At 34.9% G+C, this 26,763-nt stretch overlaps 1 protein-coding gene across 1 annotated transcript in view; it reads right to left on the minus strand.

The window, feature by feature from the left end:
• Window positions 1–26,763, minus strand: part of DIAPH3 (diaphanous related formin 3) — a 195,772-nt gene that overhangs the window by 64,143 nt on the left and 104,866 nt on the right. The window contains exons 23-25 of the mRNA XM_063150337.1: window positions 21,542–21,666; window positions 11,531–11,695; window positions 7,447–7,582 (exon numbers count right to left, since the gene is read on the minus strand). Coding sequence (XP_063006407.1) covers window positions 7,447–7,582; window positions 11,531–11,695; window positions 21,542–21,666 — 426 coding nt within the window. The remainder of the gene's footprint in view (window positions 1–7,446; window positions 7,583–11,530; window positions 11,696–21,541; window positions 21,667–26,763) is intronic.

Below are 26,763 nucleotides of genomic sequence, written 5' to 3' on the forward strand. Positions count from 1 at the left end.
GGAGAAGCTGCCAGAGAAATCAAGTTACTTTGTCAGCAAGCTTCAGAGCAAGAATATTTGGTATGCAGTAACAAGGCTGTACTTCTGTACAACCATTGAGGTATTGCTGAGTGAAGATAAGCAAACAACATAGTAATAGAAGCAGCAGCAGACTCAGTTTGAAGGAAGAGTCAGAGACATGACCTTCCCATCAGCTAGCTTTCCAACAATTACAGAGCAGGTTCTTGGCTCTTTTACAACCTTGAACTGAGGAAAGTAAAAATAAAGCATATCCTCCAACGCTTTGGTAAGGATATTTATTCCTCCCTTCCTCTGCAACTTGAGAAAAGAAACTTTTTATGATACAGAAAAAAACCGGAAAGAATAAAAGCATCATATAGCAGGAGTGAGACTCTAGAGGACTCTGATGTCTACTTCCTTACAGAGGAGATGTGAGGCAGTATTTGGATTAGGAAATGCCTACTTAAATCAAAACCTACTATCTGTACAAACATTAGAGCTGTTAGAGCTCTTAATCTCAAAGATGTCTCCGGAGATTGTAATTGTTTTTCATGGTAATGCCATTTTAAGTTTGCAGCATTGTTTTCACATTTGTTGAGAAATTCTCCCGCTATAACATAAATGGCAAGCCTTATGAGAATATTCATCTACAGACATTTCTTTATTGACCCTTAATTTTTTTCAACAGTTCTGTTTGTTCTAATTATTTTTCTGTCTTCCAAATACAGCTGTTATTTATTTTCCCTTGGGCTTTGTGTAAACCTCAGTTTCACAAATGCTTTTCAGCTGCTATCTCCAAAGATTCCACTTCTAAGCAAAATTTTCAGAAGGAAAATAATTGTTTCTTCTAAACAACTTGCTCTTTTAGAGCTTCTACATAGTACAAACTAACAGCAGTTGCTGCATTCTGAGCCCATGGGCTGCAAATAAGTGCATGAACCTCCATGTTCCAGAAGACTTAACACCTTTGACATCTTGTTAGAGCACAAGCTGTGACGATTAGTTGTTGATTAGATTAATATACATTCAGATCAGTTCAATTTTTTTGCACTAAAAACATCAAATTCTGTGAACAGATAAGGTTTTGCTGTATCTCATCTTTTGCTGTGGCTTCTGCAGATGTTTTACATCAGATGTATCACATTGAGTCTCTTAGATTATTTTTTTTATTAAACATACCTGTATTTTATCATTCTCTGGAACCTTTTTCAAGCATGTATGTGCCAATTATTCTTGAGGGAACATCTGGATGTTCTTGCTAATTTACTCAGATTTATACTTTACTGTCAAAACAATGCAATTGTAGCTGAAAAATAACCTCCATACTTAGGGAAGTATCAAGTGATAACTCCTTTCTGGTGGATTTGTGGCCAACGTCTCACATCCCCTTCCTCATATGTATGACTTTCTTTTTGTTCTTTTTTCTTTTTGTAAACAGACATTATGCAAAAATTAGATCTACTCTACCAACTGTCCAGTAAATATTAACATGAGTAAATACTGAGTAAGCAACTCTGAAAGGTCTCAGAGTTCTTTCTGCTTCTGCCACTGTAATTTAACATAAGAGGAAGAGCTTACACTCCTCACAGTTATGGAAAAGAGTTATTTCCCACTGGCTTCCTAATAAAAGTGATTCTTAAGAATGAATTCAAATAACAGAAAGTGACCTCAGGAATCCTCTTGGTGAAGAGGGCCCAATTTGAGGATAAGTGGAGGCAATCAGGGAACAAGAGGAAAAAGTTACCAGCACCAGGGAGGAACCAACTTGAGTGGAGCACTTGAAATTCCGAAAGGGGAAACTACCTGGAGAAAATAACTTACACCAAATGCTTGTAGGATATTAGGACTTCTTCTTATATATTATTGTCAGATCTTATATCCCCTTTACAACTAAATTTACTAATTTAGTTGAATGAAACATACTCCTAAATCCCCAAAAGCTAGTAATATACATACTATTGTCCAAAAATCTGTATTTTTTCAGGATATTATCCCAGTAGAAATTTTGAAAAAACAAATTGCCAACATATGTTAGAAACTAATGATGTCATTTCAATGACTTTTGCAGTCCTTCACTCCCCTCAGAGGAAAAAAGTACTCTTGAGGAGTATTGAATCTCTTACTCTAGTGAGAACAAATTAATAAAATGGAGGCCTTACGAACTTGAGCTAAGCAGGTAAAGTAGGGTCTTTGAGAGTACCTACTAATATAAATAGCTTTGGGGATTTTTAATTTATTTTAAAGGCAAGCATTTTATCTGTTGGAACCTGAACTTTAATTACCTAATTACATTTACTACTTTTATTTTTTAAACTATCAGTACTGGCATCCATGGTGTCCTTTTGTTTTGCAGAACACTACAGAACTAATGAAAATATTCATATTGCTCAACTTAGCAGACAATAATAAAGCAGTAAATATTTGAAGAACCAAAGCCTAAAATGCTCTTAGCAAGTTTGTGAGACAGGAATGTGTTTTGTTTTGTTTTTTTCCAAAACGAGATAAACAATATAAAACCTCTGCAAAAATAAATGCTGCAAAATTGACTGCAAATAAGGTCATAACTGTTTAAATGAACTAAAACTTATTTAAAACTAGATCATGATGATAAAAATGAAACTGAATGACACAACTGAGAACAAACTAATATGCTATATTGGAAATCAGATATTCCATTTTGGCATTACTTCACTGCTTTTATGCAAGAAAAGGGCAATCTTTGTAAATAACCACTGATAATAGTGGCTTGTTACTTAAATAGCATTCAAAGTAAGACACAATGAAGATGCCACAATGATGGAGTTCTCAATTATATTGCAATAAATTTAGCTGCTCTTATCTCAGCTATACAATTCTTTACATTCTGATAAGATCAAAATAATTGATTGGTGTGCTTCTACTAAGAATCTGAACAGCATGAGGAAGTATGTATCTGAATGTTAATAGTATGCAGACAAGTGGCATTTACATAAAGATCCCCTTTCACTGGATATTTACCTTTGGAAGAGTAGTGTGTGATAGTTTGATTTGGCTTCACAAAAGCAAGTAAAGTATCTCACGATGAGTATAATTTTGTAGTCTAGAGAATATTCAGTGGACAGATTTTATTAACATAAATTTCAAAATGCTAAGTATCACTCACTACTTAGTCAAAATGTTTACTGAATTCCACTTACTTTTCAAGTTAGGATGGAGCTGAAAGGAAAATATGAAGCTGGTACTTTTTACTATGTAAACTGAAGACTCACAGCCCTCTTTATCAGTGAGCTATTTGAGCTGTGACCACTAGGACATGAAGGTGTTGCTAAGATGTAAAGTAGCGATAGAGACTTTTAGCAAACTACACTTTAGAGGTGTGTAAATCTGACACTTGTTGCAGGTCCAAATCTCAAAAACAATTTGCAAGAGGGCAAATGAAACTATTCCATATAATAACAGAAATCTGTGGTCTTATTAGCAGAAGTTAATATATATTGTAAAGACTACCTAAAATGTTTCAGGTTTTCCTAAAACATGCTGTACTGCATATTCATTAAATACTACACACTTCACAAACTATAAAATATTAATACATGTATATCTGAGATATATAAAAAAATTAAACTTCACAAAGACTTATCACAAAGTGTATGTGTTTATCTAATTTGAGAAAATGACCATATCAACACTGATACAGTGCAACAGTATGGCAAAAGAAGCCTGATATAGAAGCATGGACAGAGTATACCTGGGATCTAGATGGCTCAGTTGTCACCTGCATATCAAATGCACAACACAGGCTAAGAAAGATTATTTATAGTTTGTGAGAAGGCCAATATATTACAGGACTGCCTTGGAACTCATATTTGTCACAAATGTCTATTACTACTAACAAAATTATTGTTTTCATCCTGAAGAAATTAGTTTAAACTAAAACTGAGGAGTTACCTTTAATCCAGATTGGGGGTTTTTTTGGATTAATATGACCTTTGTAGTCTTCATTTTTTTTGTTGTAGTTCATACAAAACTGGTATAAATACAGTCCTAACACGCTGTATGCAAATTAATGACTCAAGTCACATACTGGGTATATTTTAATAAAATTTATATTTTGTTACATATTACTTTACGATGTAAGTGTCCCTGCACATGGCAGAGGGGTTGGGGGTTTATTTTCCATTCCAACCCCCTAGCATTCTATTATTCTATGACTCAATATTAAGTTTTTGTTAATGGAAAAAAGTCAGCAAATAACCCTAAATAACTTAAAACTTTTGCAGTATCATGTAGATTACTTTTATGCAAAATTAGTTTCCTCCACCTCGTGCAGCCAAAGGTAGCAAGACAGGCAACAATCCCTCCTCTTCAAATAGCTTCCAAAAGCAAATGAAAGATGAAGAAACCCAAAGAAAAGGACTTCAAGAACAAAGCAGAATCTGGGGAAGGTTAGATATCTGTGCAGTAAATGAGACCAATGGTTAACAATGCAAGCTTAAGATGATGATAAAAATCCTGTTTAAGCACTGGATGGCTCCTCCGGTCTTGAAAGGTATGAAGGAGAAGTTCTGGAAAGGTATGAAGGCTGAAGGAGAAGTTCTAGAATCATAAAGTAGTCACTAATGGCTAATTAACAGTCACTGAATAAAAGCACAACCTCAAGCACTGAAAGATTGCTTTTACCTCAAGAAAAGGAGCAGCAGCTAAGCAAGAGAAAATCAAAGGCATTGCTGTGGCCAGGGGAGCTAATCAACAAGAGGATTTGAACAATCTAGAAATTAAACCATTTTATAAAAGAATAAAGTCCAAAACTGTGCCTAGAGAAAGAAAGTGAGATAGTAGAGTAGGAAAAAAAATCTATTTCAGTTCTAGCTTCCCTTGTAGAAAACCTCTGAAATTTCAGTATGTCATCTTGTCAACTAGAAACATCATTGGTAGGCATGATCACCAACACTACAGTATCAACTCCATGGGATTTTATCCTGACATTAAATTTTGGACACTATGAAGAGGTAGTGATTGATAGGTACTAAGAACACATTATAGTGACAAGGGTAAGACAATAGCACAACCAGTGCTGCTAATGACTGTCAGTCCAGTAAAATGGGATTGGATTATTTTTTTATTGTTTTTTGCTGACACTGCTTCTTAGAGTATTTAAAAGAAGTTTAAGAGAAACAATTAAGAAATCATGAAGTAGCACATAGTACAGGGATTCACAGCCATTCCTAATCATCAAATCATTTTCAGCTAAAATGCCATGTAACAAAAAAAAAAAAACAAAAAAAGAGTTGAGGTGTAGAATACACTATGATCTATCCACTGAGAAAAAAAAAACATTAAAAACATTGAAGAACTATTTAGTATATATGCTCCCATCTTTTCTCTTCTACTAAGTATACACCTCTTTGAAACCCCAAAAATAACTTCTGGGTTGGTTATATCAATGATTTTTACTCGAGCAATATTTGAAATAATGTTCCTACAAATCTAACATGTGATCTAGTCACCATATAAAGAAATAACAGGCAGCAAAAATCAGTTACTCCACAGTCACACTTCAGGTAAGAGTGTTTTGGTATTTTGACAGACAGAGGATCTGGTTATGAATTTTTTAGAAGATCAGACATGACTGATTTACAGATTCTTAATGAGAAGACAGCCTTTAAATGAACAAATCATAGCTAGGAAAAAAAAGGGAAAAAGGAAAAAATAATGGTTTTTTTTTTTTAATTGGCTATGTAACTCCAAAAAATCAGAGCTTCATTATGCCTCCAATTAAATACTGTAAGTATAATTTTGGTAAGACTGTCAAAATAATAATAATTATCATCATTAAAAACCAAAACAAACAACCCCATTTTTCACACATTTGTTGTGGTCCTCCTTGACAAACAAATCTACCACATGTCCTTTCCTCCCCACTCCCAAAATTCAAGTTTTCTAGTAGACCTGAAAATATGTTGCAAAAAGGCACAAGAAACCTTATAACTCATCAGTGGCCAATTTATTCAATATCAGGCTCAAGATATTTATAGCTTGAAGTGACCTTAACACCATCTTCTACTATCTGCTGTTTAGAGCAGCCATTTCAAACTGAACCTTCCATGACTCACAGGAGAAGAAAAATCTTTCTGTACACTTGCATGATATCAAAACCCCAAGCTACTTAAAGACAAGTAGAGGACAAGTACTTAGTTCCCTGCCACATCAGCTGAAGTGGAAAGGTTCACAATCAGAGGCCTACATACACATATGTGTATAACACGTAAGTCTCCAATGTTGGCACCTGTATTCTGGGAAGATTGAACATGACATTGTGAAGAACAGGACTTGAGAGCAGCTTTAACTTGGACTAAAAGACTATCAATTTTTCATCCAAAATACTATCAGTCATACATACTGAGAGAAATCTGAGAGAAATGTCTGAGAGAAATGTTGTGTGAAACATTTCCAACCACGCATAAATATAGACAGACACCACTTTTACCCCTTCCTAGTCTTCTGCAGCCTCCTCTATCTTCGGTGAACATTGAAAAGATTGTCACCGGTGGTTTTCAGATTGGGTCTTGAATTGTACTTAGAATTTCTGTGTCCAGAGAGCAGCTGCCTTATTTCCCACAAGAACTCACAACTCAAAACATGGACAGGCTTATAAAAATGAATCAAAGACTTTTGGTCTGAAACATCTCTGAAACTAAGCACACTTACTCTGGCTATTAGTGAGAACTGGAAGAGACAGATAATCATTTATGCCAAAGTGCCAAGCAGGCTTTAGGTAGAGAACTGTTTAACAAGATCTGCTCAGGAAAAGAAAAAGAGAAGCTCATGGCAATTTCCACAGTAAGTCATGTATCATTCTGAAGGACTACAGAAGCTCAGCCTAGGATAAAATACAGGCATATAGAGGATCATCAGACACCTCTTTTAGTAACAGAAAACTCACAGCATCTGCCATCTCTTTTGGTACAAAAGACAATATAGCACCAGTAAATTTTAAAATGCATGGCTGAAGGGGTTTTTGAGGTGTTTCAGTAGGGACCTGTTAAAATAACAATTGACATACTCAAAGAAAAATACCAAGTAATTCAGGAAGAGCTTAGTCTTATAAAAGAGCAAAAATGAGTATGTAACTTTAGTTAAAGAAAATGGCTTTGTGATTTGGAAAATGTCTTTTCTCAAGTAACATAAAGGGTTTTGAGCATAACTGAACTTACACGTGGTCACACAAGGTTCAATATATTCCAAGGGAAAGATAAAAAGCAGCAATTTGAGTTATTTTATTACTCCAGGCGATTAGGAAAGCTCATTAAAAAAACCCCAAATTTAAACACCTCTTTGCTGAAAACTTTGATCAATGAAAAAGCATTCATCTATTTTTTTTTTATCATAGCACATTCAGATAATGAAAAAATAGAAGATTTATTTCCAGTAAAATGCTTGGTCAAATGTATTTTCTACAACACTTACCTGTTTTCATTTCTAACAAGCGTTTTTTCTTTTGTTGTCTCTCTAGTTTTTCTTTTTCTGCCTTCTCCTTAGCTATTTTAGCACGTCTCTGTTTTTCTTCTGCTTCCCTTCTCCTCATATTTTCTTTTACTGCTTGCTATGAAAAAAGTTAATAGAGTTCCATTAAAATGGAAGTCTTAGCAAAAACAAAGCTGAATCTTAAAAACAAAGAAAAAAGCTTTCAAACTGTAACCCCTAACTAACCTTAATTTATCAAATCAAGTAAGTATTTCACATTCCATATTTAGAACATTTCATTCAGAAGAGTAAGCAAATTCAGAATAAATACATTAAAAGCATACTAATTGCTCCCAAATGAGGATTATAAATTCAGCAAGAAATGTATCTTAAGAATACACATGTAGGAAGAATTCAAAATGTCTAAATCACCTTGTTCTACAAAAATGTATGCTACGATTTGTAGTTCTAAAACAATTTCAACATTTTCTTCTTTCTCATGCTGCCACTACACCAATCAAAACAAGGCTGCCTGTGTAACAGTGTTGCATTTTTCTTATTCTTATCAACATTTGCATTATTTAGTTAGGTTTAAAAATTCTGGTTAATATCTGCACAATACTGTTTATTTAGAATTATAAACATGTACTCTAAAACTTCCAGTGAAGCTAAAACAGAACAATGAGTTTCAGAGTTTTGAAATAAAAACATTTTGCATATTCAGACACTAAGCAAAAGAACTCTGTTAAGTTCAATACATTTTTAACAAAAGTATTTTGGGATTACCTTTTCATTATTTTAACATCAGCTATGTACACTGGTAATCTCTCAGTGCTCTAAGAATCTACATTTGCATAAGCGCACCTATTCTTCATTGCAGAAAGCTGTTTTATTCATAACAGCTACACAGAACCCTGACTCTGATAATATATTAAAGTGTCCCCTCTTACAAACATCTTCACAAGGTCTGAGGCAAAAACTGCAATTTTGCAGCTCATTTGTTTTTAGTGGGAAAACATCCAGACTGCACTCAGGAAAGAAAAAAATGAGCTGGAAAGAAAAAAATGAGCTGCCAAGTATTACATAGTACAGACAAATGGGGATTACAGCAATAATTGCACAGGCACACAGACACTGTTTGCAGCATCACTGCCATAGAGAGTGACCAAAAGAAGGGGGGAAAAACTATCACATAAAGCTTGTGAAGAAATACTTGTGTTGGATAACTGAAGAAGAATAAGCTTTCCATCATGAAAAACGACAATGGAATGGATTTTTTATACAAAGCAAAACTGTACTTTCACAGTGACTACTCCAAAGTCACCTCTGTCAAATTTCTTGATTCAGGGAGAAGAGGGTAGATGCTTCCTAAAAAATGTTAAAAATTTTGATTAAAATAATTTTGACAAATTATTTGCTGATTTTCAGACTGAGCATTCTATAGAATAAACTACTGGATAAACTACTGGATAAAATTCAAATGGGACCTGGTACTTGACAAGTACAATACTGGCAGAAATTACACGCTTTCCTTAAAGAGTGATGAAGGAAATTTCTACTTTGCACCTACTTTTTTCCAAAAAATAATATCAGCAGGACTCAGCCTCAGACTGCAGTCATTCAAATGCAGATTTGTATTCTTTTCAACCACACGGCACAAGTGGGCGTGACTTAATAGCTTATACCTTCATATACAGTGCAAATTGGATGCTTTGGAGTATCACACCTTGCCCTCAGCCCTTCTCTAACAAGAAACCAATTTTCCACAAATTCTATGTTAAAGCTTGAAATTTCAGGCTGATGATGTCTTGAGTACTATTTAGATGCTTCTCCAGGATACCAGGTACTTCTGTTGTTACACCTCTTTTGAGACATCAGGTAGACAGCTTTCCAAATTCCACTAAATTAATGAAGTATGCATCTCCTTTGACTAAAACACAAGATAAGACTCTCAAACTCTCATACAAATATGCCCTAAGGCCAAATTCTATCCAACATGTGTTTTCAACATGAAATGCAAGTGGAATGCCAAGACCTTGATTTTCCAAACTGGAGGCATTCTTGGGTTCTCTCTTGCAACTTCCAGGGTAATTTCTAATTTTTATTTAAGTATTTGCTTCATATAAAGGAAAAACAGAGTCCAGGGTACACTTGTACTGTACCCTAGACTCTGCTGCTCTTCTTCTGGTTCTTGAAGTTCCTCTCTGCTGAAGAGTAACCTAGTGCCAACAGGAGCAAGGGGTTTCTGTACCCTATTAGCCTGATGAGCCTAGTCTTGGACAGAAGAGCTGTTACCTCAAGGTGTGTTGGCTCCCTCTCCTACAACTGGAGGAAAATTCTAACCATTAGACAATTTCTTCATCATGAAAGCTATCTTTCCCAGGAAAGGAATGAGCTTGTTAGCAGCACCCATGATGCTGTGAAAGCACACAGAGAGGTTAACAGGGATATCTGATACCCAAGATGTTCCACTGAGTGTACCAGTAATTTAGCTGTGGAAGCTAAAGCTCTGAAGGCAAGATGCTTCACCCCTTTTTTTGGATCTGGCCAAGTAACTCTACTCTAGATTTGGTGCTCACAGAGTGCAAATAATAGTTGCCACAGCTACCAAGTAACACTGAAATACAAAGTGCAAATCAAAGTTAGCTATGAAACACAAGTCTAGGGCTCCAGATTTAAACACAGAGATTTTAAAATCTTTTCAATAAATTTTCGTTAATTAAGAATAAAAAAAATATATAAGTAGGAAAATACTTCATGTAAATCATCAACTTTGCATGACAACAAGTTGACTGAACTGCACTCTCCCATACCTACTGGTCATCTTTTAGTTTGGACCTCAAAATCACCCAATAATTTTTTAGCACCAAATTTACAAGTCTTCTGAACTGAATTTTCTAAGATAACCATCACCCAATACTAAACAATCATGAAAATCAGCTCATTTGTCTTATGCTAGGCATCTCAAAAATCTTTTCTGAAAAGTCTCAAAACTGAGCAGCTACTCAAGATTTTGATTAGTGTCATTGAATGATAGGAGGTTTCATGCCTTATCTACACATCTTTTTCATATAGCCTTCAAACTGCTCTGCAAGACAGAGTTATTAATTTTCCCCAAGGTTTCTTCCATCATGCTCATCAATAATACCTAACTGTTTTGAAGCGTTAATTAATCTATCTTCATGAAACTGCTGTGAAGTAGAGGCTAGCATCAGTGCTAATTTTAAAGACACAAAGAAGAAATACGAGAAAATTAATGCAAAGCACAACCACTTGCTTAGAGCCTTCAACTCAACATGAACCTAAGCTTTTAAAATTCTACAACAATTGCATCGGAGGTACAGTTAAAACATCAGAAATTAAAGTAATATACCTGTTTTATAATATTTATTAATTCTGAAATCAGACTACTGAGCTTCATATTAGGCACTGATCAAGTTAGGAAAACACAATCAATGCCCCTGTTCCCAAAAATCTGACATATGTAACTTGTCAAGCACAATTATTGCAATTGAATAGTATCTTGGTTTTTAGTTGTGAAACTATGAAGCAGCAGAGGCTTAGTAATCATTACATGTTCCAAATGGTTGCTAAATACTGGTTCCAGTTTAAATGCTTTCCCCAAAACTGATGGATATGAATTATATGAATTTCAAACCGTTTCTCAATACCTGTGAAAGAAGTCATTTTTTCCACCTATATCTTCAGACTGTTTGAAATCATTAAAAAACCACACTATCCAAGTAAAACCAAACAAGACTGGGAAACATGCAAGCAACCTAAATACATGTGTTGTAATGCTAAGTTGCAATGACTAGGCTGCAATGAGGAATAGGTGGCAGAATGACTAAGTGAATCTTGCAATCTTTCTTTTGATCTATAGGCATTAGCTGGATCATTCCTCCAGATTTTGTCACGAAACTCATGCTTGTACAATATTTCTGCAGGAGCGTAGTCAGTAAATTAAGCTATGTAATAAGAAGCCAGATGTGACACAAATCAGCTTATTATCCAAATTCATACATATAGATAAGGCTGCAAAATATAACTTCTAAGAAACATTAGATATAAAATAAACATATTGTACCATGAACATCATCCTGAAGTTGTTTAAGTCCGTTAAAAACTCCTCCACCGAAACTTTCTTCAGGTCAATGGCAAAATACCCCATCACATTCTGATAGAGTTTTTCCATGTTCTCGTGCATCCGTGAAAGTTTCTGAAAATCTTCTTTGGCATGAACTAGGAAGCTGTACACTGCTGTTAAGGCTTCAAGAATACTCAGTGAATCCAATCAAAACCACTGCTTTCATTTAACATTGATTTGTATGTCATACCAATTTCTTATTTCCTCAAATAAGGACCAAAAGAAATCCTTTCACGTTGTACGTGCTTCCTGGTATTTACTGTGTATACTAAGCCTATGAAAAAATTCAGGGACTTTCATCAAAATACCTAATCACTTTAAATTTAAAGATTATTCAATTACTACAGAATTTCTTATGAAATGAAATGTATGTAACTAATCTAACTTCAAGCACCCATGTAGTTTATTTAGTATCATTGTCTTCTTATTGAAGCTAAATGCTTAGGTATATAAATTACAATATCCTAGGAATTTAGGTACAGATACCAATAATTAACCTGAATACTTTATCAATAAATACTACAGTCCTTAATAAAATTAAGAGTAAAAACAGAACTATTGATCAATAGTATTAAAAGTAAAAATCATGAAAGATAAAAAACTTCATTGTAACAGCAATGCATTTATTTCTGTTCCCGAAGGCCGCATTAGGTATTTATGCTTTTTCTAAGGCTATTTGCAATGTCAACACAACTTAATTAAATTAGACGTGAAAACAATAAAACTACTACAAAAGATAAGCAATTTATAAACAGCATCAAAATATTGCATATAAAATAAAAACCCCTATGTTTATTCAGGACTTCCAATAATGTAGCTTGCCAAAGAAGCTCAAAGACAAAATATTCTACATAGCCATTTCTCTACGTTGGGCAACTTCAGGAAGTGTGTACTTTAATGGAAGGGTAGATAAACAAATATTTATGCTCCATTATTTTTCTTCTGCAGTGAATGCTACAAAAGACAAGAAATAGCCATTTTATTTTTACTCTAAATTGCCCACCTCTACTGCAAAAGAGAATTTACTGTGTTTGCACACTTTCTACTACAGAATAAATACACTATGGTCACTTTATAAAGCGCAGAATTTTTATTCAAGTGCATGAAAATCTAGTCCAAATCTAGTCCAGAATAGCACAGAATCTGGCATTTTTTCTTAATGAATCTCATACCACTGGCCTCAGTCCATCATCCCAGGCTGCACAGATCCCTCTGCAGAGCCTTCCCACCTCCAGCAGATCAACAGTCCCACCCAATTTGGTGTTGTTAGCAAACTTGCTTGAGGGTGAGCTCAATCCTGTAGAGCAGATCATCAGTAAAGATGTTGAACAGGACTGGCCCCAATACCAAGTCCTGGGGAATTCCACTAGTGACCAGTACATATTAATGTTTTACAGCTGGATGACTGTTTTCATTCTTCAGGTTTTTTGCAATGCACTCCTTTTTTAGTTTAGTTTTGTTTAGAAGCCGAATTCCATTTCAGTTGCACTATTAAGTGTCCTTCTGGTATTTTAAGGTTGCTTTAAAAATAACAAGTACGAAGTTCCGGGGTTTTTTTTGTGATTTAGAATCCAGGCCAGAAATTCACACAATAGTGATCTCAGATATGTGCAGGAAGGGAGAAACAATGCACTTTCACAATATTCTAATTAGTCACTAATGGCTACTAGCTGATTATGTAAGTGTAGAACAACCTCCCCTACGACAGTCTTGTGAAAAAGGACTAAATAAAGTCAAGATTCAAGAATTTTAAAAGATACATCTTCCATCACCCATCAACCACCTAATTTCAGTCTTTCTCAATGTGGCTCTTTTGCCAGTAGAAGCTTCTTTTCATGCTTTTAGTAACTTCACAAGATGCAGCTCGTAAGCAGCTCCAGACTGCCTGTGCTGACTGGCTGGCAACAGATCAAAGAGAACTGATGCTGCCAGCCCTCTTTTCTTCTACATCAATTTGAATCTCCTTTACTCAGCTCCCAAGATGAGCATAGCACACAGGAAACTGATCTTTACACTTGAGATTCTTAAAAAATTATTCAGACTCTTAAAAAGCTATTGGTAGGAAAGCAAAGAAAGTTGATGAGAGGTTTGTCTATAAAGGCTGCCCAAGGACAAAATAAAAAAGGATCATGTGAAACGAGACATGACAAAACAAGCTATAACCATCAAAAGAAATGTCACCAGTTCACAAAAACACAAACAAACCAAAACAACAAAAAAGAGTGAAACTAGAAAAAAATAATTCCTATATCTGGTTAAATTTTGATCCTAAAATTTAGGATACTTATTATTTGTGATTCTTTGACTATTAACGGTTCTTATGAAAAATTATAGTTTTTTGCAATTGTGAGGGTGTTTATTTCTACAGAGTGAAGGGTAAAGGAAAAATAAATAAATTAGTTTTCCTGCCTCTCTACATAAATGCCAGATATTAAACACTCCAGTATTTTTCATTTTCTAGGAAGCAAAACAAAAAAAGTGTTGAAATTATCAGTCAAATGTAGACTTCATCTTGTAAATTACAAAAAATATCGTGAAAAGAAAACCTGGGGAGTGGAGGAAGTGAGAGAAAATTTCTGTGATATTCTTCAAGACACAGCTAAAATTACAGCTATGTTAATAGAGTCCATACAAGATGGTTAATTTTTTACTGTTGAAAACTGACTCCTCTTCAATATCTGGTGCATAATTTTAAACACAAAATAACAGTATTCTGGCAGGATGTTTTGCTGTCTAATATTTCAATGCCAGACATGATGAATCCTGAGATTTTTATTTTCCATCTGGTGTATTATGGGATACCTCTAAGCTCTTGGCATTCTACTGAGACTGTGCTTCAATTTAGGTACTTTTAATAACTCCTCTTCCTTTTCTCCTTAATATGGCTTTTGTTAGCCAACTCTAGCTAAACTGGAAACAACAGGGAATACTACTGAGTACAGCAATCCCAACTGTAATTATCATGAACCGGTTGATATATACACATTATCAACTACACAATTCATTGGTTTTGGATGAATGAAGATAGAAGTACAGCTGAGCTGCAACACAGGTAGGAAGAAAAAGAAAATCAAATAGTTTGATATTTGTTAACTTTTTCTGAAACGGCTTTACTTCATGGACTGCCTTTTTGGAATCACTGGACTACAGATCATTCTGCTAATTAATGTAACAGGACAGCATTGCACGGCTGAGACAAGATCTGTGGCAAAATTTCTAGCTGCTGTATGTTTGGTCTTGCATATTCTGGCAGGTCTTTTCACATTGAATTGCTTGTCTGAAATTTATATGGATTTTAATACACTGTGTATATAAAATACTAACATAGTGTAGCATATCAAGCTAAGTAAAAACAGCTGTTACCCTAGAAAAGATGATGAATAACTTTAATCTCTACTAAACACTTTCTTAAAAGACGCCAGTATTCACCATTTGTATTTTAGAAGAATCTTCAAAAGGGAACTGAGACTGCCACTATACTGGATGACAACAGCCTCCACAAAACATGGCAAACTTTTTGAAGACTGGCACAAAACGCTTTGTGGTCACTTCAAGCCATTTCAACAAATGATGTTCTACTAAGAGCAAACAGTGTGAATGCTGTAGGACTGTTAGGGATTTCTCACATTTTGGGAAAATAATTGCAATTGTCTGAAAAATACGTGTCAGAGAGAATTCCTTTTATATGCATATACCAAGGTTCAACAGAAAAATTCTGCATCTGAAAATAATAGTTCAAGAAACATAGAAATGTTTCGATTTTTAAATCAGTACCTCCTGAAGAGTACTTGTCAAATAACACCTTCTCTTTGATTCGCTCCTACTTATCTCTAGGTTATAATACTAAAACAAATTGGCAGGTATTTGTATCAAACAAAGCTGCTGCATCCACTGTGTATGTATCACATATTACAAGTAAAACCATTGCTAGCTATAATATATGCCTTAAGTCCGGACCAGATATTAAAAGAAGTATAGATTTAAATTAAATTTACATTGGTTGCCAAAGCCCTATCTCATTACCTGTCCACACAGTTAACATCTTGACCTTCTACCAAAGAGCAACACACAACCTTTTTTTACGTAAAGAGTTTAGGTTCTGTAATCCACAAAGTCCTTAGGATTGAAGGACATCTTACAGATTCATTTATGTTGCACAGGGGAACTTCAAACTATGAGGTCAATTAAGTAACCAAGAGTTTGGAGGCAGCAAGTCCCTTCCCTGCAGCTGAAATGGGTTTCTTTTACCTCATTTGGTAGTGAAGGCTCTGACTCATTTAAGTACTGTTTCTTCCTCTCCTTTCTGCAATGTCAACAAATCAAATTAAATGGCAAAGGAACAGCTAATTGATCAAAATAAAGGATTTTTTTCCTAGCTGAAAAGCAGCAATCAGCTGATTGTCTCTCAAGTATTAGTTCCATAAGTTTCTGTAAAAGAACACCATCAACACCACTTTTATCAGTAAGCTCAAACTTTCTCAGCTGCTGCTTGGAAAATCAGAAGATGGAAGCCATTCTGATAAACAGCATGTTGACTAAATCACTTAATTAAACTTTTAATATGCAATTTAAATACTCTTCCTAAACCCGCTAAATTTTTATTTTGAACGTACAAATGTATTTTCTTCACTGTGCTTTTTATGGAACATTTCACTCGATGGATTTAATACGTTAGATCGATATCAATTCAATATTCTTTGACTTTCCTAATTAAAGGAAACAGAAGAATTGAGATAATAACTATTTCTTTTCAGCTAGCATACACACGATGGCTCACAAATTAACGCAACCTAATATATAGGAGAAATATTCATAATTACAGACTTTGTCAATAAAAGAGTGAACCAACTGTGCATGTCTCTGACTTCCTAAAGAAACAAGAATGCTAATCAGTTCATTAGGGGGCTTTGGGTTGTGATATTTAGTGACAGGATGTAATGGCCTGCTTGTCCATGGAGCTTAATTGTACTCAGGATGAAAAATTCTTTTCTACAAAGCACTATCCTTCTTTTTTAAGACTTCCTGCTGGTTTCTTTTTATGAGCCGCATGCTTTTCAAGACATCATCACCATTCAGATTTCCTTGTCATAGGAATAAAAGTAAAAACAGGTCCAGGTTCCATCATGCTGTGCAGGATTATCTAACCTTTACATCAAACCTTTTCTGCTTCGTAATTTATTGAAGTTCCTGTTTTCCTAAAAGTGAGCTGGTTTAATTAGTGTGTTCACAGACATGACTAGAAACCATAGGTAATTATGCTGTTTAGAAATTGCTGTCTGTCTGCTGGGTCAGGTAGCAGGTGAGGGTAAACTGGTTCTGTTTATAATATTTACTATTCAAAATATTGTATTTGAATAGTCTAACACAATGAAATATGTAGTAATATGGCTGGTGTAAGGACTTAAAGAGCACAGTTGCCTGTCTCAAGCACCCTTCAGGCCACAGAAGGATGTTGCCATGAGATCAGCACAGAAGGGAGCGACAGGATGTTTCTAACCTGGCAGAGGTGAGATCTGGGTAGCACATCCTGGTTAATGCATCCAGACAACAATTCCCTCTGGGGAAATCTGTGTAAAGAAGCAACTGCAAACACAAATATCACTGGTCAAACAAAGATCACCCCAAGTTATGGGATAGACGGGCAACAGTGACTACTGAAGAATATGCCTCCAAATATGAGGGACTAGAAATTAAAACACTGTGACAGGAACTCAAGATAAGATAAAGGTGATACTGTAGTTGGGGCGCTATCTCAGACCTAGGGGAAGGTAACAAAGCTGGAGGTGAAGAATAGATCACTGACAATGGACACAAAGAATACAGAATTTCTAGTCCACAAGGAAAGTCAATTCAGTAACTGTGCTGAAATCAGCTCCACCTGGGTAGAAGGTAATTCTGGCAGGGAAGATCACAACCCACTGAACAAAAATGAAGAGAAAGACTGAGCACAGGACTAATAGTAAGAAAGGTGTGTAGCCAGTGAGCATTAATTTATTTGTTTGCTAAACTATATAAATAGTGAAAAGCTTTGAACCACCTCAGGACATACCATCACCAAGAAGCCTAAGGTGAAGAAAGACTAACAGCACACCATTGGATCCACAAGTGGGGACTATCTCCTGCTTTACAACTCCCTTCCTTTCCCCCTACCCACCCCCATTTACAGTTAAATAAAATGTGTATTATTGACTTCAGCATATGGTCTCAGGACTAATTGGATCTTAAGAGTTGGTTTTACCTGTACTGATTTATTCTAAGACCAAATATTTATTTTGCCAGTTTCTCACAGCAGTCAATACCCAACAATTAGGGAAAACAAGGAGGAAACAAAGCTTGGCAAATGTAGCATGATAATTCAAGTGATGTAGTATTCAGTTTCTAGAAATCTGTATGTTAGTCATTCTTCTGAGCTAAAGCTGCCTCTAGGCTACTGTTTAGCCACCTATCTAGGCCTTATATGAAATTCATTCACATTTTCAGTTTAATTGTCTGCTGTCCATGAAAACATTTCTGTTAGTGTGTTTTAACCTGCTGGACAGTATTTCACATGAGATGAACCCATGATTATTTAAAGACACAAAGAATATATTCCTCTCTTTCCTTCTGCATGGGACACAAAATTACTAGTATTTTTACTGTATTTTCTTAACTTTTTGATTTTGATTTTTTGATTTTTGATTTTTTTGAAACTTGATTTTCCATCATCAGAGTATTATTCTATTAAAACATTCCTTCTTTATAACCTATTGGTAGTTGCTGCTCATTGCCACCATTCTCTGCCACATCAGTAGATACATACTACACTTTTTGAGATGGAGTAATGGAAGAACTGATGATGTAAGAGTCTTGCTGGTTTTTACAGTATCTTGTTGTTTATGCTTACTCCTTGTTCTCAACTGGATTTGTCCCCAATTGTTCTAATAGAGTGTTTCTCCTTCAAATCTATCAGTCTATAATCACTGAAGTTCACTTGTTACTTTGTCAGCATCTATCAGCATCTCACTGATGTAAGGAGCTTTTTTTCCAAACATATTAATTTAAAAAAAAGTAATGAAATCACTTTTTAACCTAAGAAAATTCTTTCCTTATAAGTCTTTGAAAACACTTTGTTGAAACATGAATGGAAATTCAGTTATGTTCTATTGACTTCTTACCTTTATCTGCATGCTGCAACAGACCTGCAAAGGATGGTTTCTCCTTACAAAATACACAATGACTCTCTTCCATCACATTTTACTTCCAGTTAATACATGTCCATTTCATATTTAGTCTTCATCAGTTTTCTTGGTAGCAAAGCCTGACTTGAAGATCATCCTCGTAGCCCTTCTAAAAAACTTGTGGGCTTCTTTTCAGCTTTGACCTGATCTAGTGAAAGGTGTTCTGCCCACAGCAGAGAGGTGTAAACCAGATGATCCTTGAGATTCCTTCCAACTCAAATTATTCTACAAATCCTCAGTTGCATGAGGAAGTTTCTGCCTCCAGCTAGCTAAGTTCATGTAAGAGTCTGTAGTCCATTAAGTTTGGACTTTTTTATATAATTTATATAATAATAATATATAATATATAATTTATATAATAATATAAATGTATAATATATAATTTATATAATAATATAAATATATAATTTATATAATAATATAAATTATATATAAATAATACTATACATTATTATTATAAATTATATTATAAATATAATTTATATAATAATATAAATTATATATATAAGTAATATAAATAATATATAATTTATATTTGAGTTAATTTTGAATTTTGTTCAAGTGTTTTGTGACCACTGTTTACTCCTGGGGATTTATTGCTACTTATTTTATATTAAGAAAAAGAATTCTACTAATTCCTTTATTTAACATCATCCTTCCATCTAAAATATTACACAGTAGGGTGAACTGAAATTCTCCCTAGAGAAAACTGATGCAAAGAACAAATTTAACTTTATGGCTATGACTTATCTTCTTGACAGACATTGATAATCCTCATCTTCTTTAGCAGAATTAGAGATTTTGAGATGCCTGAAAAAGAGAATTGTAGATCCTCCTTTGCATTTCCTAAGATGATCACCATCCTTTTTAAGCAATCAGTAATCTGCTCCAATGGTGTTCATATATAGGGAGGGAATTTCAATTCTGGAAAAAGTTTATGCTTCTTATCAACAAGGCCTACCTGCTTACTCTGTCTTAAATACAACTGATAACTTTTTATCACAGTATTCCACTCACTTCTGCCAAGAAGTTTCATAAATGCCCAAAATGTTTGTAACACAAAGGGAAATGAGGCATCCTACATAATTATTTTTGGATATTAGATGTTTGGTATCAGCATATAATGTACATAAACTACATCTTTATTTATCCACTTTTCTTTTGCTCTCCTTAGATTTTTGGGAGGATTCGCTCATTCTCAACTGAATTTTGCTAATTTAATTCTTATTTTTTTTTACAACTACATATCCAAGGAAAGCTGTATACTAACTATTCCTTCAAAATTTAGTCATTTGAAAAAAAATTTAAAAATTTAAAAAGTTAGAAGATATCTGAAGAGCCTGCATCATGACTATTTCAGATTAGATGATTGTTGTAGGTCCTTTCCAACTGAAATAGTCTATTATATTTTAACAGATAAAGAAGGGCCTGTCTTTTTCATAGCTTAGATATTTTATCAAGTGCTTCCCATTCCTAACTTGTTAGACTACATATAATTTTCCAAACAAAGTACAGACTTTTTAAGTCCTATCAATATTCTCCAAAAGCTCTCATGGATATATTTTCCTCTAACTTCCTAGCAAAATTTTATCTCTTGCCTTCAGGACCCATCTCCTAGTTCTCCTATCATGCTGTCAGTTTCTTCAGGATCAAACCAGTGTTTCATACTGTAGAGACACCATGCTGGTGGGCTGCAACATATCTCCCAAAACCACATTGAGCTGGGAAGAAAAGGCATCACCACCAACATTAAACAGAACAAACTCAACAACAAAATATCCAACCTTACAAAATATTAGTAATGACACTGGAAGGTTAAGATAACCCACAGCAGCCACAGAAGGCCTGAAGCTAAGTTGCAAACACTTGGGTTGCAGTGCATCTAACAAAGACAGAACTGGCCCTCACACAGGAAGAGCAAGTGCATCCACCTGGCCTCGGGGTCATTTGCCAAGGCTTGTGATAGGATGAGATGAATAAAGACGACTGTGCCCTGAGTCCTCCAGCCTTTGTACATAACAAAGCAGTCTTCCAGCTAGGCAACAACCTAACCATGCCTGCAGAGCAAATTTCAACCTGTCTGCTCATATTTCTGCTTCCAGATTAGTCTTGGTGCCAAGCATATATGGCCAACATTTGCTAGAGAGGTTTAAGCAAAAGAATTTTTTTTTCCAAGTTTAATTAATTATCTTGATGTCACGAGGTATTCTTATGAAAGACAGGCAGTGAAATTGGCTGCATGATTTGGATCAAAGAGTGAGAAAAAGAATTTTGGCAAAAATAACACCAGAAAACAGTTTTCATGAGCTATGAATCTCATTTCTGAAATAACAGAAATTTTCTGGTTCTGTGGTTGCATGTACAAAAACATTCACAATGGTAATGCATACATTAGAAAACAAAGAGACACAGGGTGACAGACATATTTTTCCAAGAGACTGACATAAAAATACCATGTAACACTAGAGTGCTTAATATTCCTATTTTAACTTCTCTTTACTAAGTTAAGAAACTCATATACTGACAGTAAGCATTTTCCCTCATTCATTCCACTTCAGGGGAATCCTTTAATTGGACTATTCATGTATGTCATTTTTGAGTGGAAAAAAAAGTCATATTTTTCAAAAATACATGGTACAAACTAGACAGAAGTTATGCAAATAAATTTAAAATTTAAAGCAATGCAGTAAAATTACTTAGGGATTTTTGATTTGCAGAGTGCCTCAAAGGATATTGACATTTTTGCTACAAACTTATCGTGCTTATCTTCAGGAACTGGAAAAGTCTGCAAATCCTTCTCAAGCTGTTGAAGCTGCCTCTCCATATGCTTGAGGCTCTTCTCCAGGTTTTCTGCTGAGACTAAAATACAGAACATACATTCTGTTAACACACTAAATAAAAACCATTGTTTCCAAAATGCAAAGAGTTAAAACCTTACCCAAGTCAGCTACATTGTTAATTCTGAAATAAAAGCACACTGAAAAAATTACAATGCAAGATGAGGAGGTCGCTCTACAGTGTTCAGCTCTCTCCTCTTACACAGACTCCTTATTCTCACTAGATGTATGCTGTTTGAATGCTGTATTTTCATCTGGTTTTATGCCCAAGGTTTTGCATTCCAATTAACACTCTGTTTAAGGGAACCTGAGATACACATATGCCAGTCTGTCTCCTCTGATTAACCAAAGGACAAGTTTTCAAGATATTCTAAGAAACCACATAGCTTTTCTCCATCTCATTCTGTTAAAACAGAAAATACAAATATTTTTATGAACGACCATAAAGAAAATAAGATTCTCAAACACAGAAAATTGGGCTATTAAACACCTATGCATAAAACCTAAATCTCAGTTCCCTAGTTTAAAAGCACTATGTATGGTAAAAAACACAACAGAATTTGTTGGAGCAAAAGTGCTCGCCAAGCATTTGAGATGGTACAACAGAGAAACACAGGGACTTAGGAAAAAGAAAGGGGTGGAGCTGAAACATGAGGGATTTATAGAAGGATGAAGAAAAAGTGTAAATTTTCTTTGCCAGGAAAAGAGAGATACAGCTTTCATCTATTTGAAGCAATGCATGTAAAGTTGAATGCTTTATCTGTAAATAGTTGATTGAAATATCAAGGTGACCAGAGTAATCTTAGGATAATTAATATGTGTTCTTTCTTAGATCTATATTATTGCCATCGGTGAAAACTTATTTTCAATTATTTATGAAGGCAACTTAGCATTTATTCAAGTTTCATAGGAGCAATATGTAAAGACGTAAGAACACACTGTGATTCTAGTCCAAAGACTTTTGTTTTTTCTTTTTAATGCTTTATTTCATTCATAATATAGTGTAAATATCTTAAAGGTATAGTTACCTTCATCTTCATCTTAAAAAAAAAAACTCCTTGGAGAACTTGGAGAAAGTCTGTATCCCTATGATGTTACTACACTGTGTAGTGGATACCTAATTTCATCCACCAAATAGTTATGTGAGAGAAAATATAAAATACATAGAATAAACACATCCTTCTCTGAAAAAAGCCTGACAGAATCCCCAAATTACGACAGTAAAATGCTGCACAGCAACTACAATCCCATTCATAGCAGAAAGGTTAAGACAACTATAAAATGATCCATTGCAGTGTGACAAATTGCTTTATAATCACCATTTTTTAAAGCCTCTGGTTACTTAAAAAATAGTTTTTCAATTGTGTCTTAGACTTGCACGTTTTGACTCAGCAATTGGTAAGCCAAAATCACCACCAGTTAGGTCAGTTGGCTTCAGTAGTTAAAAAATTGTTTTGTTTGGGGAGCACAGCTAAAATTAGAAGCTGACAATGTTGACTAAGACATGTTTCAGTCTTCACCAGCCCCAGAAACAAACCTGATTTTAACAGAAAGTCATACTTCTGCTGTCATGAGAAGCATCTGAGGGTTAGGCACACACCATTTTACATCATTGATGCCAAGAAACACAGAATACAACAACTTGTGCCTAATCTAACTATTGCTTGGACTCTTCACAAGACCGTTTATCCTGCATAGAGAGTTCACAGTATAAATTAATGTGACATACACACATAGTACATATAGTACATAATGTCAAAATTATGAGTGCTGGCAAGGAACACCAATTTAAAAACCTTACAAAAGCCCAACACACCAAAAAATCCTCTACAGCAGTTGCAGGTAGCAGCTGAGTAACAGCTACACTCTTTTACCCAGATGAGAAACTCAGCAAAATAACTCAGTGCCTAGAGCTGATTAACACATTCTATACAAGAGATTTGCAAGCTCTTGCTTCCAGCAAAGCCAGTTTTTCACTCTAGTTCTTCAGGTTTTTTGACATTGAACGTTTACATGTTTGATCAAGAATCTTTATATCTCTATTTTGTCCTGAAGAGGTTTTTTTCCTCTGTCATGATCTTAGGTTGTTCTTGAACTTAAGATTTCACCATGCCTTTGATTTCAGCAGTGTATAACTATTAGATATATTTTCCTTTAAGACTATATTTCTGATGGTAGCCTCCAATAGAGGCTAGTTCACAATATGCTGCTATTAAGTTTGGTCTATTGTCTTTGCAGATTTCAATTTAGTGAAAACATAAAAAAAAAAAAAATCTGTAAATATAAGCAGCTCTTCCAAAAAAAGATCATATAAAATAATTGCCAATCTTTTCTTGTGTGACTCTGAAAGCCATGGTATAAAATCTGAAGGGACATAGAAGAATGGCAGAAAATGAAAAAAAAACCTCCTTAACTTTAACCCCTAATGCTGGAAGGATTCAGAAATAAACCCAAACCAAACTGAAGTACACAACTCAAATGCTAGTTAAAAAACAAAGTCAAACCCTGGGGTTCTGAATGTCAGTGAGCCCACAAAGCCAAATTATTTGCTGAATACAATGCATGTGTGGCTAAACAATCTCCTACTTACACCTGCTCCTACCCCCTAAGCTCTCACAGTCCTCTTCCAGAATGGCTCCTGCTATTTTTGTAAGCAATAATTAGATTTCCCACCATCTGTTTTTCATGGTTAAAACAACTTCGTTCTTAGGGCTTCTGAATCTGGTTTTCTAATATCACAATTTTACCAGAAACCTCTTCACCTGCTTCTGTTTTCAAATATTTCTGCAGTGTTTCAGGTGATGACTCACCAGCCCTTTAATTCTTGCATTACAATTTCTCCAGTTATTCTGGGAATACCTTATCTGATTAACTTACAATAAAATATCCTCCTTTTTTTTTTTACCAAAGCCCTTATTACAGTATCAAAATGCATGATCTTGTACTTCATGTTATTGATTTTCATTTCTTTTATTCTGCTTCCTCAGGATCACTCAGTGATGACAACCTGATTCTCCTTCCATCTGGCAAACTATCTAACCCTGTGTTAGACAAGCTCATTAGTGCAATATCACAATTTTTTTTTAACCATGTTCCTTTTAAGACAGTATTTTGTTTCTTCTAATTTTTATTCTAATGAATATTCTCCCATTGTACATAATATCAAGTGCTTTACTAAAGTGAACAGAGATTTCATGGGATTGAAAAAAATAAATTAAAAGCTACCAATAAATTCATTTTTATTTTATGCTACTCTCATTAACCTCTCTCTGTGTTGGATTATTCTTTCCCTTATAAATCTTTATATCAATAAAGTCAGATAAAGAGACATGAAATTGCTCAGAACATTATTTTTTTGGATTCTTAAATATTCTGTAGTAGTACAACATTACTATAGCCACAGAAAAACTTGATAAAAAATGTACTTACTAAACTTCTAGTTTCATCTCAATTATCTCAGGATGCAGAATATGAAACTGGTATTTACAGTATGAGAATACAGTACTCTGAATTTTTTTCTTTCAAAAAATTTCTATGAAGAATTTTCACTCCCATCCCCAGACCATTATTCTTGCTTAAAAATAAAACAATATTTAATCTAGCTTTGAAACTATACCTGTTTAATCTTAAATAGCAGAAATAATTCCCCAAAGTGAAGCAATACTTGCATGTTCTCTCATTTTTATTGCTGCAAACTTTTTGCTACTTTTTGCATCAGTCAGTATTTCAGACATCATGCCCACACTCTATGACAATTTGCTTGGACGTTGCCATCTCCTAATCATGATTTTCATCCTCTTGTCTACCAGTATTTTGCTTCCCTTGTGCTATTATAGCCCCCTTATTCCAAGAGAGTGACAGTGACAAACTGACCTCCAGCCTGATACAAAAAATTATACCATATTATTTAAAAATATTCTGGAAACGTACTATTAGTTTTGCCAAGTGAAAATCACACTGGACTGACTGAGTTTACTGAATAATTCTCCAAAACTGTCATCATATTATAAATGCGGCATTGAAAAGAAAATTTAAATGACAAAACATAAAAAAAACCCTCACCCATATTTTCAGGTGGATTAAGAGCAACTAACAAAGAAATATTGCAGAGGAAGAGTATTGAGTGTTTCTGTAAACACCAGCAAAGGTCTGAAATATCCACTAAAAGTAGCAAAAGATCTACTTGGATGTACTCAGTGTCACACGGCACTGGAAATATAAAAAATTATACTTTTTTTCTCCAAAAATAATGACTTCCCTTGTCTCTACAGCCACTTTCTGGTTTTCTTGCCTTTTCTCTCCCCTTTCTTCTTTGTGTGTGTGTGCCTAAGGTGCATACAACAGTCTTTTTGAGATCTTTTTTTTTCCCAAAGCTCTGACAATGCCACTGGCTCTTTAGCACTCAGACTTTCCGTTCTGTAGCCAGAGTAGATGTTAGTTTCACACATGAAAAAAACACCTAAGCAGGTTTTTAGTCTCCTGTTTTTAATTCAAATACGAGCATGCCAGTGTAGTGTAACTGGTAAACAATGTGGAAGCATTTGTGTGCCCAGTTCACCAGCACTACCACCAGTAGTATTAGGCCTCAGATCTTACAGCAACTATGCCCTATACTACCTCCACAAGAACCCTGGCCTGCTGGACTTGTTATAAACTTCAAAAGCCTCCTGGGAGAAATGCAGTCTGACACCACATCTTTTTTTTTAAATGGTCAGTTTAAGCTCAGAAATTGTTAATATGGGAAACAGCTGAAAACAGAAACACCTGAATGACAATTCACTGATTGTCAGCTATTCATCCCTGAGCTGCTACTGAAAGAAAGAAGCAGCTGCTAAGGCAAGCAGGGAAAAATGGCCAAGCAACAGGATGTGGCACCAGCCCTCAGCACAGGGACCAAGGTCCCCCAGTGTTACGCAGCACACAGTGATCTGGTACAGGGGTGGACCATGATCTGTCAAGAGACAAAACCATCTTATAACAGAAGAAATTAAATTCAGAGGAGGGTGCACAAAGAAGACCCTTGCATCAGTGGCAGCTTCCCTTGCTGAGGAATTCTTGAGCCTCACCACCTGCTTCCTCGGGGACCACAAAGTGCTCAGCTGACCGCAGTGTGTTGTAT

This window comes from Melospiza melodia, chromosome 2, assembly GCF_035770615.1.
Source record: "Melospiza melodia melodia isolate bMelMel2 chromosome 2, bMelMel2.pri, whole genome shotgun sequence".
In the NCBI taxonomy this organism is placed as follows: Eukaryota; Metazoa; Chordata; class Aves; order Passeriformes; family Passerellidae; genus Melospiza; species Melospiza melodia.